Below are 16,833 nucleotides of genomic sequence, written 5' to 3' on the forward strand. Positions count from 1 at the left end.
AATATATTAAAGCAGGTTTTCTAAATTATTCACTGATAGAAATGGTGCTTTTACCTTATCTACATTCAAACATTTAATTAGAAATTACAATGTCAAGCATCTGTTAACCTCTTCACATCAGTCACAAACTAAAGAGAAATGTGAGTGTTAATCAGTCAATAGCAACTAAATTAAAATGTTAGGTAAATTCTTCTACTAAAATTCCTTGGTCTAGACTTTAAGAACAAGTAATAATTAACAACAGTGAAAATAATTCAACACCCCATTCTATTACAAATGTTCCTCCTGCATATTTGTTATTTGGCACGTTACCTTATTCTCCTCCTTTAACTCAAAATCAATTATATTCTCCAGTAGAAGCTAGAAAATTAGCCAAAGATAATACCATAAAATATCATGATAGAAATAAGATATGATGATAGATTCATAGAATCCCCATTCAAAGCTGGTGACACTATAATGCGTGAAGAATTTAACTATCCAAATCGTAAAAAAATATCCCTAGTTTTTTTCAAGACCATATGAAACAGATGTCAATTATGAAATAACTAAACCGAATGCATTAACAGAGTTACTGATATTGTTCATGAGTCAAAATTAAGAACCTATTACTTACTAGAAAAATTAAAATTAACTCATGAATAATAATTTAAATTTAAATTTTTACAAAAGGCTTTTATTTCTCATTTTTTTTTCCACATAAACCCAAACTTAGATTGGACCATTGTCTCCTCTCGCAAGAGTTAATATTTTTTTTTTTTCTTTTTTTATGATGATGTTGTTGTGATAGGTGCCATCACAACATGTATTCAAACATAGCAATCTTATTGAGACACAAGTATAGGGTCAACCTCCTAATTAATTTCTATCTCTTTCAGTTTTTATTCCGGATATTTCGTTTTCCTCTTTGGAAACAAATATTCCTGAATGGAAATAGAAAGAGAATAAGAACTACATTCGCCTTCTTGATATCCTAATTTTTAGGTCATTAAGATTCCCACACTACTAGAAATTAGTGGACAATTGTTAACTAGTCGCCACTAATTGGCTAACTAGGGTATTAAAGTTTTTTTCTTTTAAAACTACACATTTTTATGCCATTTGTTTGAGTATTAATGTTTATAATAAGAGTATTTTGAATCTCATGTTTATTATTTTCATATTCATGTGTTTTATATAAAATCAGAATTATGTTGATATTTTATTATTATAAGAGTGCAATTTACTGTTTCATTATTTTATCCCAAATTGATAATATTGGTGAGCTTTCTAATATTAAAGGACACTGTGTGCAAGAATTCCCTCGAGACAGTTCTCACCAAATAGAGACAATCAGCTGAGTTTCTGTAGAAAGTCATTTTCATATTGCACATTTTATTATTATTTTGTTGATGATGATTATTTAAATCTATCTAATATTTTTACAAATATATTATATAATTATATTTAATTTGCTTATTCAAATGCATTTTTATATTAATGTAAAGGTAAGGGAGACTTAGGTATCACTTTTAATATATATTTAAATTTCTTACTTGGACACCACTGTAAGGTGTGGTTGTGTGTCAAGGGGCCCCGATGCACTTTCAAATCTTGCGGTGAGGAGGGGAATTGTAATGATATTTTAAAATCTAATTTCAACTTAATTAATTTCCTAATTTTTATCTTAATTTAACCCTTATTAACTAAATTCTAAAATGCTCTCTTATTTCCTCATCCAATTCCACCTTTTTAAATTTAATTAATGCTACAGAAGCTCTGTAAAAATGCTTAAATCAGCGATTCTCGCGCTTCTAGTGATTGAATAAAAATTTTTCAACTTAAATACATTCTTTTTAAAAGATACCTATAATTCCCTTACCTAAATTGACACGTGTAAAGAAATCCCTATCAGAATCTCATGGTATATAAACATCGGGAAACATTTCTGTCGCTCTTTACTCTTTTCGCTCTTGTGTCCTGCTGTAGATTGTCGTACCTTGTCGCTTCTTGCTTGTACATAAATTATGCCTCCCGGGATAGAATAAAACGAAATTTTTAAAATTACAAAAGTGTCTTCTCTCTTCGATCATGAAACTGCTTCAAAAATATGCATTTACATTATATATATAATATATATAATATAATATAATGCATAGAATGAGTTAAAATGTTCCTGATGTCAATGGGGTCAATTCATGTGACGTAAAAGTCACATGTCATGTACCTCTTGCGCATGGCATTTAAGTTTCAACCGCGCCGCTCTCGTCGATCAGTCTGCCATTAACGTTCTCCGCCAAGTATGAAGAGCGGATTTTTTGTTTACATTTGAAGTTATAATTTTTGAGTCATTTTCTTTCCTCTTATTATGTGTTAACAGAGGAAATACTGGTGTGCTGATGGATGCATGCTTTAATGCGAAACACAAGAGTGACTGTCATGATAAAATGTTTTTTTTTTATTTTCCTTTCAACAATCCTGGCCTGGGTTGATAGCTTTGGTATATATTTTTTCAAGCCTTCGAAGTCGGTGATATGCTCCAATCATTTTGAAGAATTCCTTTAGTGTGTGTCCATTTATTAAATATAGCTGTTCCAGAAATTTGTTAGAAAAAGTCTTCGAAGAAAAAGAAATCGGTAAGCGATTTGCCACCAAAAACAATCAAACAAAATCATGAGTGCATTTCTAATTTACTTCATTCACATTTGATGAAATTTCTGATAATTTTGAATATGCTTCGAAGGTTTTAAAATATTTACATGAGTATTACATTGCATTTTTTTACAAAATCTTATCTAAATTTAATTAATGTAAGTAAACAAACTCCTATTGCAAAAATAACAACTGCTATAATGCTAAACTTAGGTGGAAGTGAATATTACTAGTTTTCTAATTACATTTGCAGATTTATGATGGATTCAAAGTGAATTTATATCAAACATCTTTTCTATTGTTAAAAATGAAATGTCAGTAGTTCATTGTATTTAAACTGAAATTCACTGTTATCATAATATTCTGTTATAGCACTGTGCACCTCAGTGATTTCTGTTTTAATAAATAAAGGTCTTTTCATTGAAAATCAATTTCCATATCAGCATTTATTATATAATTTTTATTCCCAACTTCATTGCTACATGCATGTTTCACTTTTTTTTTCTATTTCTTTAACATATCAATTTTGAATTATAAAATTCTGTGAAAGCATAAAAGTGTTTCTTTCAACTCCTCTTTATATCCTATTTAACTTCTCTCTCTCTGTATGTATATATATATCATGACCTTATTCTTGTTTATTCATTCAATATAATTTTTATCAATGTAACTTTAGCATTTAAAAATATTTCATAAATGTTCTGCTTTAAAAGTATACTGTTCAACATTATGTTTTTATTAGTGATAAAAAAAACTGTTCTTTAGTATCTAGGATGTTTCTGTTGAATAAAATTGATTTCATCATTTACATTGACATTCTTGTCATATTGTGTTTATATTATTTCTAAGTGTCTAGAAAAATAAATGTTGATAAATAGTAAATAGTTATTTTTTTTGTTTTTAGTTTTTTGTATTAGTGAGTACATTAAAACATACATTTGATCATATTTTTTCAAATAATTATCACATATATTTTATCTACCTATCAAATTTTTTTTTGTAATGTGTAAATAAAAATTATGAAAGCATGATTTTGTTTGTTTTCCTTTAATGATTTCTACAAATTAAAATGAAATTATTTATTCATAAGTTGCATAGATTTAAAAAAAGGTATCCATACCTTTTATATTTCATAATTTGAAATTGTGAACATAATTTATTCAATATATACTAATTTGAGTTTCATGTTCTTTCTTCTAAGCAAATTGAAAACATCAAAGTCTCAATATTTATAAAAGTAATTACATAAGAAAAAAAAATACAATAATTTCATTAGTAAGCTTTAAAATATTAACTTATCTAAGAGTAATAATTATTTTTAAAAAGAACTAACTGGGGGAACTGTATTCATAAAATTCAACATTCAATACTATTTAAATAATATGTAAAAAAGAACATATGTAATTTTTCAAATACACTGCCATAGTCATTTGTCAAAATGTATTCTTCGGATAAAAAAAGGGGGGAAGGAAAGAATAAAGCGGCACCAAACGAATTAAAATGCGATGTTAATTAATTATGCAAAAACAATAATTCCATTGAAAATGCCAATTAAAATTTTGATATAAGAAATAAAATTATATAACTAAGAAAATAAATCAAAATAATATCTTTAAAAAAATCAGAAGTTTTTAATAATTGATCGGCTACCTTAATATTTACTAAACAATGTCAACAACAATGTAAACAGTGTCAACGTTATCGGCAGACATCACGACATGCGCAGAACGGTTGAAAATTGACCAGAAGCGGTTTGTTTGGTACCTGACACGTGACCGTGAATTGACCCCATTGCAATAAAACGCATTAAAAATCATGTTATTTAATGTTTATTCATGTTATTTATTTGCATTTTTTCCGGCAAATGTGTTATCTGGTCAGATAAACGTTTCCCGAGTTCAATTTTTCTGAGTTCCTATAGAATTAATTGACGGAACCATTAATCACTGTCAGGGAACTCAGATCCCCGCAAAGAACATCTGCTGATAGAAATCGCCACAGATTGACACCTCTGAAAGAAGGGGTGTAAAGAAGGAAAAGAAAGGGTGTCTCCCGCAGGAAGACAGGAAAAGCCAGAAAAAGACTTTTAACCACATAAATAAATAACACAGCTTTAATGCTAGTGAAACTATTATCTCATCCCCTTAATTGAGGTTATACAGTGAAAGAAAGAAATCTGTGAATGGATTGAAAAGTGAGCAGATCAGTTATTCTTAGAATTACAGAATCTTTGAAATCATTCGAAGCAGCATTTCAAGGTAATTGGGGATATTCATAGATAGTGTTTGCAAGTGTGAAGTCATTGCTTCGTCAGTGATTGATCAGCGATTTCTTGACTTCAGTGACTTCGCATAGAACAAAAACCAGTATCCCATGAAGATCATTTCTAACTGCCTATGACGTGCATTTTATTGATATTTATTCTGTTGGCGCCATCTATTGGTAGAATATAGTTTAAAAATTTTAAAAATAGAAATGACACTTTTTTTTATTTCAATTTTTTCAGAAAATACTTTACTCCAATAAATAAATGGTTTCGAAAAAAATCAAAATTAAAACTTTAGCTCAAATAGATGAATTAAGTTAATCATACGATATTTAAATTAATAAATTAAATATTAATTATAATTAATAAATTTTATTATTAATCTTAATTAATAATTTTTAATTAAACGTATGATTAAAATAACAGTTGAACAAATAGTTAAACAATAGTAAAGGTCTTTGTTATTAAAAAGATCGCGGATTATGCATCTCTATAAATTTCAAAACGCTTTCATCGTTTCATCAACTATCTGATTTTCTTCCATTGGTGAAAGCTAAAGAAGAAGGATTTTTTTAAAAATATCTTTGTAGTTTACGAGACGGATGAAAAAATTGAAGGTACGCTACTGTGAAATTCAAAAGATAGTTGAATCAAACATTTGCGTTTTTAATAATGCTATGTCATGGGATTGATCTCCATTAGATTTATGTGCACAGTGAGCGAATCGTATGTAAGATAAGCAAAATAACACAGCTTTAATGTCTGATAAACTGCCGGAATCATGAAGTTTTGACTGTATGAATAAAATTAAATATAACCAATATTCCTGACCAACCAGCTGGTCCCCATAGGCGACTAGATTTTTCTCATTGGTAAGGAAAGGACTCAACAACATCATGTGGCCTTATATTAACAAGGACAGTTTAAAAATATATGAAAATTAAACGATTCGTCCTATAATATTTAAACTGAATCTTTGAAAAATTAAATATTTACTCTTTAAACTGGCATATAAAATATCTGTAATAATTATTTCAGAAGTTGCTGACTGGTGTCCATTCCCTGTTAGCATAAAATGTCGAACTGCGAAATCCCACAAAATGCGATATCGTCATGCTATTGGCCGGCATTCAGAATGTCGAACAACTTCGTGGAGAATTTGAACAATATCTTGTACTAATATGGTTGCAAAGTTCCATGTGTACAATAAACAGAGTATATAAAAAAGAAATTATTTTTTTTTTAATATCTGAAAATTTGAGGGAATCATAAATATGAAATTATATCTACAGATTTAACCAAAATTAAACATAGCAAATATCCCCGGCCAACAAGCTGGTCGCCTTAAACCAACTAGATATTTTTCATTGGTAGGAAAAGGACTCAGTAACATTATGTAAGCTTATACTAACAAGGACAATTATAAAACCAATAAAAATTAAACGATGCATCCTATAATAGATAAACCAAAGTCTGAAATTCATTTTAAGCAAGCATATAAAACCCTTTTTTCCAATAATTATTTCAGAAAGAGGGTTAAAATCGAGCAAAATTACTAAAGCTTAGTACACATTTTTATTATGTGATTAAATATTTTAGGAAATAATCAATTAAAACTAATGAATAGGAGAAATATCACAATTGCCTAGAAATGGACCCTAAAATGCCATGTGCAAATTTCATGCCGTATATGTTTAGTAATGTAAAAGCATTTTGTTCAGGAAACTATTGATGTAGTGTAAAAGATGATTCAGCTGTGACATTACACAGTTATTGCTTATACACGAGATACTCACATTACACTTTGTAACAACTAAACTCTCGGTGTAAAGCTCGAACAACTCAACTCTTGCCTTTTAAGTTCGGAACTGTTGTTGATGCGATATTAAGTTAGAGTAAAACCAGAATTTGAATTGTGTTTGCGTTTTGAAGTCATTTACTATAATTCAGAATCTGGACGAACAGGCCATTTTAATTTACAATTCTATTTAAAATACGAAATGTCGTTTTTAACGCGACTTCGTAAGTAACAGTTAAGTTTCGTAGCCGAAGAATTATCCGAAGGTTTTACATCTAGTGGCTTGAAAATTCCAGAACCCGCTGTGGCCTGGTTGTAATGTCTCGGCTTGTGAGCCGTAAGGTTTTAGGTTCGAGACCCGATTCCACCGAAGAACCGTCGTGTAAGGGGGTCTGTTGCACGTTAAATCTGCCATGTCAAACGTCCTCCTGCTGGTGTGGTGTGGTATGGTGTGGAGAGGGGGTGCCAGCTCAGGTATCGTCCTCGTCATCTGACCTTGGTTCAAAATTACGAGGTCCGTCTCAAAATAGCCCTAGTGTTGTTTTACAACGGGATGTTAATATAACTACACTAAACTGAAAATTCCAGATTTGAGAAAGTTAATATTAAATAGTAAAAACTATGATGAAGAAATGGTAAGAGGAATGGTTGATATTTTAGTTAAAGAAGCCGAGAGACAAGAAAAGCGGGAAGAAGCAGAAAGAAAACGTGTTTTAGAACTTAAAAAGTTAGAGATTGCTGCTGAAACTTCAGATTTCGTTGGCTCAGAATTATTACCATCGTTGATTGCCACCAAAAGTTGATTGGCAGTCACAATTGAGAAAATTTTGCGCTTAGCAGTGAAGACATCGGCCTTTATTTAGTTCATTTTAAGAGGGCCATGAAACGAGTGCAAATGCCAAATACGCTGTGGACGGCATAGTTAGTTAATCAGCTACCAACTGAAATTGTGCAAATGATTATGAGAGAACCAGAAGAACAGTTCGAAGATTATGAGTGAATCTCATGTGAAATCACTTAAGTGTTACAAATTAAGTGCTGAAAAATTTAGACAATTATTTTATTCACATGAGATTACTTGTAGTAAGACATGGAAATAATATTATCATGAGCTGGAAACATGTTTTAATGGGTGGACCGCAGGGCTTAAAATAAACAGTTTTGCGAGTTTGAAGGATTTAATCATCGCAGATCAAATGAAATCCCGCACATCTCCAGAAATTCTTGAACATTATTTAGATCAATGGACACAAATAATTTCCCCATACATGCTTGCTGAAAAGGTTGATGAATTTAGTGAACTAAAGGAGAATTCCAAGAAAAGTGGTCATTTTAGTAGTAAACTCAATAGCATTAAGTTTCCAAAAGAAGAAAATTGCGCCATTAGTAAACAAACCGATCCAAGTCGATTTAAAAACAGTCCAACCATCTGCTATAATTGCTTTGAAAGTGGACATTTTGCTTGTGATAGTGCACAGCCCAAGCGACCAAAATTTTGTACTGCATGTAAGAAGGAGGGTCATGGGACAAAAGAATGTCCAAATAATATACCTTCACTATAACTCAACGCAATTTCAGCTACCAGTCGCGTTAATAACACAACAAAGAATATCAGTATTGAAGGAGAAAATACAAGTGCTCTTATGGATACCGTAGCTGATATATCTATGTTGAAATATAGTTTTGCTCAACGGTTAAATAAAAACATAAACATAAAAGTTACTGTTCCAATTAGAGGTATTGGAGGTGTGAAAGAATCAGTCGGAATCATTATTGTTACTGTGATTATAGAGAAAGTAAAGCTATGTGAAGTGCTATTTTATGTTGTGAATAATGATACTTTTGAGGGTCCTGACGTCCTCATATGCAATGACATTATTGATTCTCCCAATGTAGTTATGGCTTAAAATCAAGGGAGATCTAAATTAGTTCATATTGATGATTTGAATAATTTACATGTTTTTCAAATGGATGAAATGACTGATAGAGCAGTGTTAAGGATTCTTAAAAAATTTGTAATTGAACCACACACAGTTCAATGGGTCACAGTTTTTAGTGAGGGTAAAAAATGTGATGGATATGTATCCTACAATACTCAAGACTATGTGTCTAATGGTGTTACTTTGGCTTTATATGATGGCAAAACACAAGTACCTGTAGGGAATCCAAGCAATTTACATTTACAACTAAAGAAAAATCGTGCAATTTTTAGAGTAAATTGGATGCCTGAAAACAAAAACAAATGTAACTTTATAATTGAATAAAAAATGACTTCAACGCCTTTTAACAAAAGAAATTTTGCAAAATCCTATCGATTTAGAGTCTGTCAAATTTGGTCCATCCATAAATGAAGAATAGCAACAAATTTTATGCGTTATTAAATGAATTTAGACTGTGTTTTGCTCTAAAGTCAGATGAACTAGGAAGTATTAACACAATGCATATAACTGAGATTCCAGAGAGCAAACCTGTATCTCGTTCACCATATCGAACATTTAATTATGAAAGGCAAGTTTTAAGAGAAATAGTTCAAGAATTGAAAGGACAGGGTGTCATTCGGGATAGTTGTTCAAAATATAATAGTCCAGTTTTACTGGTATAAAAGAAAACAGGAGATAAAAGAATGGTAATTGATTACAGACATTTGAACTCGCAAACTATTAAAGATAAATTTTCGCTTCCATGCATTGATGATTTAATTGAGAGACTTTGAGGTTTTAGTTTGTTCTGAATTATTGATGCATGCCAAGGATTCAATAAGATACCCATGGATGAAGAATCCTCACGAAAAGCGGCGTTTACCACACCTGATGGACATGTGCAGGCTGAGGGTTCGGACTCGCAACGTTAGGGTTCATAACCCAATAACAAAGCCACTAGACAAAAGTGTACACTCCTTTCCGGAGGTTCTTATCTGGCTAATGAAGTTACCACCATAGACATTATGAGCCGACACGTTCATTTTTTGGATTGTCGAATGGACCTCCTGTATTTCAAAGAGCCATGTCTTTGGCTCTAGGAGATTTGCTATGGAGCGGTGTCTCATGTTTTGTGGACGACATATTCTTTGGTTCGACCGATTTTGATGATATGATAGCGACCTGTATGATGGAGTGACACTGAAATTGTTTAAATGTCAATTTGGGATGTCAGAAATTGAATATCTGGTTCAGTAATCGATAAAGACGGAATACGACCAGGTCCAAAAAAAAACTTGCTGCAATTGCCGATGCGATTTTAAGTTTGAGTAAAATAAGAATTCGAATTGCGTTTAGAAGTCATTTATTACAGAAACTTCAGAAAGATTTAATTTTTATCACCCATTGATCTCAGTGAATTAGCTAGTCGCAAAAGGCGGCTAGTTGCTTTTTTTTATATATAAAAACAGAGAATTAGATTACTTTAGTTTAGTTATATTAACGTCCCGTTTTGAAGCAACACTAAGGCTATTTTGGGACGGACCTTGTAATTTTGAACCGCGATCAGATGACGAGGACGACACCTGAGCTGGCATTTGCGCCCTCTCCACACCACACCACACCACACCAGCGGGAGGACGTTTGGTCAGGACAGATTTAATGTGCAATAGACCCCCTTACACGACGGTTCTTCGGTGGAATCGGGTCTCGAGCCTGAAACCCTCCGGTTCCGAAGCCGAGACCTTACCACCAGGCCACCGCGGCCTAGAGAATTAGATGCTTTGTTTACTAGATATGAGAGTTACAAAGTTCTTGTAGCATATGCCTGAAGTTTTTGACATTGTCTATGTGAAATTTTTTAAGTGATTATCTTTATTGAATCATTTTTTTTTTTTTTTCACCTCACAGGAAAGGAAAAATAAATTCATACTATCTGGCGGTTAACATGTGGGAAAATTCTTCAAACATCAATTTACCTTTAACCGTCACTGTATTATGGTTTTGATTTGACATAACAATAATTTAAAAATGACAATGCCGGTTTCTTGAATAGAAAAAAATTTCAATACGTTTTATATTTTCTGAACAAGGGGAAAAAACTACCTGATATCTTGAATTACAGCTTCCAAGGTATTTTAAATCGGATGTTAAGAGTTATTATGTACGCTTAAATTTTTAAACTTTATCTCAAAATTGAAGCATTTTTAAGCAGTAAAATGTTATCCTTATATTCTTGCAATTCAAATTTGAGCATTATTGTTAGAAATTTCTTTTTAATAGTACTGAGTAATGCTATTTCAATTCCTTTTGTATTTTTCGTCATGTTTATGATTTGAGGAAGACTTAATCATAAGTGTCAAGTTTCCTATCAAAAGAAACGATATTGTGACAAATTTCCTAAAAGTTCCCGAAAATATACTAGCTTGTATGGTTACAATAAGTATTAACCAACGGCTTTTCGTTTTGCAATAGAAATTGTCCATAATATCACACTTGGCATGAAATAGACAAAAAAAAAAGCGAACCGGCATTATTCTTACATCGAGGACCGATTTTAATCATTTTTCTTTATTATTCTGATATAATTCTGTAATATTTTATTACATTTATTGTTTAAATACTTCATTATATTAAATTTCAAAATCAATTTGATGAAAATGTTTCATTTTATCTGAATTTTCCATTTCCAAGAAGGGCTTTATATCAAATTGAACTCGTTCTCAGTAAATAGAACTTTAATGATTTATTTTTATTACTAAAAATTTCTTATGAATAAGTATTCAATTTTATTGAAATAACTAGAATGGTATAGCTCATACTTTAAGTGCGTTTAGTACTGCTTAATATGGAGTATTTTATGTAAATAAAAATCGAAATGAATGAAAATGTAGTTATGTTTTAAAAAAGACAATTAATAAAATTTGAAAGTTTAATGGAAACAATATAGTTTGAATTTAATATATTTTAGAACAATTATCATTATTTTTGGAATTATACATTTATTTGCCTGTTAAAATGTATTAATAATTTAGTTAATTTGCTGAAATAAAACCTTACACCTTGTTTTAAAAAATTTTTAATATTATAAGTGCTATTACTTATTTTGAATTAAAACTAATTAATGAAATAATTTTGAAGTTACAATACCAAACAAAATATTTTTTGGAGAAAAAAAATTGAGAATGACTTCTTAAACAAATTATTAAATTAAAATATTGAATTTACTTAATATATTGATAAATTAAAACATTGAAGAGAGAAAGCCAAATGAAATTTTAAATGGGCCAGTAAACAGAACACAAAGTTGTAACACTTTTCAATGTTATCAGCTTAAATGTTGCAGCCACTTTATGTAAATTCATACTGTTTTATTTCTTATTAATTTATGTGAAATACACTCATGAGATTTTTTTTTAAAAAAGATAGTTTTTACAATAGTTATATCTGCATTCTTAAGTATTTAGTTTGTCATGGAAGAATTGCTTATTGTCTCCCAATGTGTGCTCTCACCTTTATGTATACTACTTGGCTATACTGAATGACAAGACTGATGGTGCATAAGTATTTCTTTTTCGGACCTAAAATCCAGGGTTAGCCTGATAGAGGTAATTCTGTGTACTTACAATTCAACAGCATCCTCTTCCCTTTCCCTATACTAAACTGCAAGTAATGATACTATTTTGTACCTTTATAAAAAAGGGAGTATTGTTTAGTTCCTTGCTGGTTTAGAATGGAAAAGATATCTGCCAATGAAGAAAGAATATTTTCCCTATCTATATTATTTTCAAAGAAAAAAAAATCTTCTGATTTTTAGGAAAACAAATAGTTTAAAATATACAATAAAAATATTTCGACCATTCATATTTTAAATTGGGAAAATATGATCTATTTGTTACTTCAAAAATTTGAGAAAATAAATTAAATAAGAATTTTAGATTTAGGATTTTATTTTTAATTCTTAAAGTTTTGACTGATTTTTAAAATCAGTCAAAAGTTAGTAAATTATGTAATATGTTGAGAAAAAAAAGATTTAAATGACATTTCCTTATTCTATTCAATGCTGTGAAATATATATATATCTAAAATTAAAAATATTTTGGAAACGAAATTAAATAATTTCGGAATCGCAACTAAAAATTATTTCTTATTCAAACTAATATCAAAAAAAGAAACAGAAAAAGCACCGTAGTATTTAGAGAGCGCAAATGCAGCTATTACTAAAACACAGATGAATAGAGACAATAGTAATAAAAACCAACAGGAAAAAATCAAAATTAAACCAAATAAAAATATATATATTATTGTATAATCATCAGAAATGATAATACAAATAAATATACAGACTCTAAACAGCACAAAATACTAAATTTTCTTATATTAAGCTTTAAAACTCAGGTTCTGAGATATATTAAATCACTATTATGATTACTTATGTATTAAATTTTATAGCTGCAAAATTTATCAAAATACCACAAACAATTTTATGCACAGATCCACAAATGCTATCTTTTACAAGTCCTACATAAATGATAAAAATATTAACATGTTTACTATTTAGAAATTAAACATGGAGTATTCTATCTGAAAAAAAAAAAATGAAAAAAAATTGAGAAAGTTAAGAAAAAAAATATATGGGTTGTTTCATGAGAAATTTTATAATATGTATGACTTAATAAATCTATCAGGAATTATCAATAAACCTGCATTTAATCACCTTGATATCAATATATTTTATTGATTTTAGGATCAATTTGTGTCAAATTAATATTAATCTTGCACTGTGTAAAGCATAGCCATTATCAGAAGATATATTGCAATCTGATGGTTATATTTACTTTTCCTAAAATGTTACTAAGCAAATTTTTGCATATAGCATGTTAACCGGGTAACTGGCAGTATATGTAATGATAATTTTATTTTAACTGTTTCGTATTTAATCTTTCTTTACTGATGTTACTATTATGGCTTATTTATAAGCACATTCTTTTTATCTTACAATATTTAATCTCTTCTCTTGTCTCAATCTTGACTCTATCTCGAATCTTGAACTTTCTGAATATTTTTGGAAGAAATTTCTTTAATCTGAATAGAAGGGTTTTTTATGATGTTTTGTCTCACCTTAAAAGAATTCAAAAATTGCAAGATTTTATTAAAAATTTAATTAAAAAAATTGATACTGTAATCTAATGGTAGAGGAAAATAAGACTATAGAACAGTATTTTGTGAAAGTGAAAGCTAATTCCGTAAAGTTAATAATTGCATTCTGTTTTATTTATGTGGTTAATGAGGAATTGGTAATGTTTAATTAGATATAATTGTGAATGAATATAAAAATAAAAACGTCATCACAATTTTGTAGTTGATCATTTGTCGAACAAAAGGATACTTGTGTATTAAACACATAGAAGCAACAATTAATCACCCAAAATATCATGTTTATTACAACCATCGATTAATTAGTGAAACAATAATACAAAATGTCATGTGTATTGCAACCAGTAATTAATAAACAAAACAATAATGTCATATTAATCATAGCTAAAATTTCACAAGCTTCCAAATAACATGCAGTCAAGGCAAAAGTTTACAAATAACATACAATTAATATACCAATAAAAAAAATAAAAATAAAAATATAAAAATTATCAGCTAATACAAATATTTTTATTGGATTTTATTATAAGATTATATATTGTATTGTAGATAATTATATGAATTTATAAATTTGTACTAGGTTTATTTCATGAAACTTATATTTATTTTAGTGTCATTTTTCTAACATTCTAATCAGATATATTATGACAGCAAATATTTTCAGTTTCTTATACGAAACTGCAGTTGAATTTCTTTTATCTAATTTCTGTAGTTTCTTTGAAAAATATAAGAGATCAGAAGAAAAAAAATCCTCATTTGTTAAATAATTAGTTTTTTCCTCTCTGAGATTAGATTTATGTACTCTTTTTTTTTATCATTATTATATAATGGCTGCTTAAATAAGTGCTTGTTGTTTCATGGTCTACTTTGATAATTCAATGAATAGTGCAAAGAACCTTTAACATTTCTTTAAGAATTTCTATATTGGTAGTTTCCTTCTGTAGAAAGATTTTTTTGTTTTAAATTCTTTATATATTAATCAAAGCCAAAGACTGGAGTAAGGATTTAATATTTATAATGCCAGTTTCTGATTGAAACGTAAATATGGCCCTTGTATGCATCATATTTAACAAGTTTAAGAATACTTTTATCTGAACAGATGCATATAAAAAAAATCTTAATTTTTGTTTGCATATTTTAAAATTATGAATAATTTTAATAGATCTATTGGAATGTACACTAAATTACAAAATGAAGCTTTAATGCTACATCAAAAACAGTTGTTAGTAAATATTACTTACACTATATTTAACAGATTCTTTTTTTTTTTTTTTTGATCAATTGGATATTTAAACTTATGAATGTTATTTTTGGTGTTTTCTTTTATAGGTTTTCTATTGGCATTATTTTGTAACAAAAAAAAAAAAAAAAGGAAATGGAAAAAAGGTGTGTGAAAAAAGTAAAGTCCCACCGTTGTGTATTTTGTGAAAAGACTTTCACTCAGAAACAAACTCTGAAACGTCATTATTTGTTTCATACAAATGAAAAACCTTATGTCTGTGAAATGTGCTCTGCAGCATTTGATCGAAAAAGTACCTTGATGCTACACTACCGTACTCACACAAAAGAGAAACCATTTTCTTGTGATAATTGTGGTAAAATATTTAGTTATAGGAATAACCTTGAAGCTCACTTACTCATTCATGAAAAAAGGAAATGCTTTCAATGTTCTTTATGTAATAAACAACTTTTGACTGAGAAAGGGCTGAAAATTCACCATCTGACACACACTGGTGAAAAAGTTCACACTTGTAAGTTCTGTAAAATAAGTTTTTCGTTAAAAAGGAATCTAAACAGACATTATCTCACACATTCTAATGAAAAAATATATTCGTGTGAAATATGCCTTCAAAGTTTTAGTTATAAACATACATTGCAGGAGCACTATCTTGTACATACGAAGGAACAACCTCATATCTGTGAAGTGTGTGGTTCTAAATTTTCCCGAAAAAATAATCTGAACCGGCATCTTCTTACCCATACTAAAGAAAAACTGCATATTTGTGCTATTTGTAATAAATCTTTTTCATACAAACATGTTTTACAGAGACATTTGTTTTGTCATTCCAAAGAAAAGCCTTTCAAGTGTGACTTTTGTGAGAAAAGGTTTACTAGCAAATCTGAACTGAAGACTCATTATCTGACGCACACTAAAGAAAAACCTCATATATGTGATTTTTGTGGTAAAGGCTTCCCTTCAAAGAAAAATCTCATGAGGCATTATTTAACACACACCAAGGAAAAGCCTTTTGCCTGTCATATCTGCGGAAAGGGGTTTTCGCAAAAAGTTCTCTTGAAGAGACATTGCAATGTTGTTCACAATAAAAAATAAAGAAAAAACTGATTAAATTGCTACCTGTTACTTTTCTGTTTGCTTGAGAACACTCAAAATGCAATAAGTTCATTTTGCAATGAAATGTGGGATTTTTCTCCATTTTAGTGTTTTAGCATTTCTACAAAAAGTTCTTTATTTCACTGGTAACTTTTTCTGCTTGTAACTTCTATATTATCTCAACAGCAGCCAAAGTGTATTCTGTTGTAATCCTTGAAGTATGTGATTTTTATTTGTCAGTAACATAACAGCATTTCTGTATTTAATGCATTGCATATTTGGAAGTAATTCTGCTAATATAAAAGTGCCCTCCTTCATTTGCCAACATTTATACTTGTGAAACTAACAGAAAAGTAACTTTTAGTTTACTTGATAATTTCAACTTTTTATATATTTTGAAAATTTGTCAAGATTTTCTTTAATGACTTAACATTTATTTGGAAATTTAAAAATTTACTTATGTATTTATTCAAAGTTGATCAAATGCCGTGCATTCCATCAAATTTTATTTAAAATATAAAATTGTTCTAATTATTTTTTAAAAAAACTTTAGTTATTCATTAAAAATTCCATCTGCATGGTTAGTTATTGAAATCTAACTTTTATGTATTAGCTATGAAAAGGAAAAAAAAAAAAATTATATTGAATGGAATGTTCTTGGATATAATATCTTGGTTAAAATAAATTGAAACTTAATAATTATCATAGAGAGTGGCAGTAAATTTATAGTTTA

The 16,833-nt window shown here is 29.3% G+C and overlaps 1 protein-coding gene across 1 annotated transcript; it reads left to right on the forward strand.

Annotated features, from left to right (window-relative positions):
- The first annotated feature begins 10,629 nt into the window (after positions 1-10,629).
- Positions 10,630-16,510, forward strand: LOC129960720 (zinc finger protein 782-like). The gene is made up of 2 exons (XM_056074310.1): positions 10,630-10,744; positions 15,098-16,510. Exon 2 carries the CDS (start codon positions 15,144-15,146, stop codon positions 16,098-16,100), a length of 957 nt encoding a protein of 318 aa, XP_055930285.1. The 5' UTR covers positions 10,630-10,744; positions 15,098-15,143; the 3' UTR covers positions 16,101-16,510.
- The last annotated feature ends 323 nt before the right edge of the window (positions 16,511-16,833 follow it).

The sequence above is a fragment of the Argiope bruennichi genome, chromosome X2 (assembly GCF_947563725.1).
Source record: "Argiope bruennichi chromosome X2, qqArgBrue1.1, whole genome shotgun sequence".
Classification (NCBI taxonomy): domain Eukaryota; kingdom Metazoa; phylum Arthropoda; class Arachnida; order Araneae; family Araneidae; genus Argiope; species Argiope bruennichi.

What these genes read in the sequence shown, in the direction of transcription:
- LOC129960720 (XM_056074310.1), top strand. Translation starts at nt 15,144, where the DNA reads ATGGAAAAAAGGTGTGTGAAAAAAGTAAAGTCCCACCGTTGTGTATTT.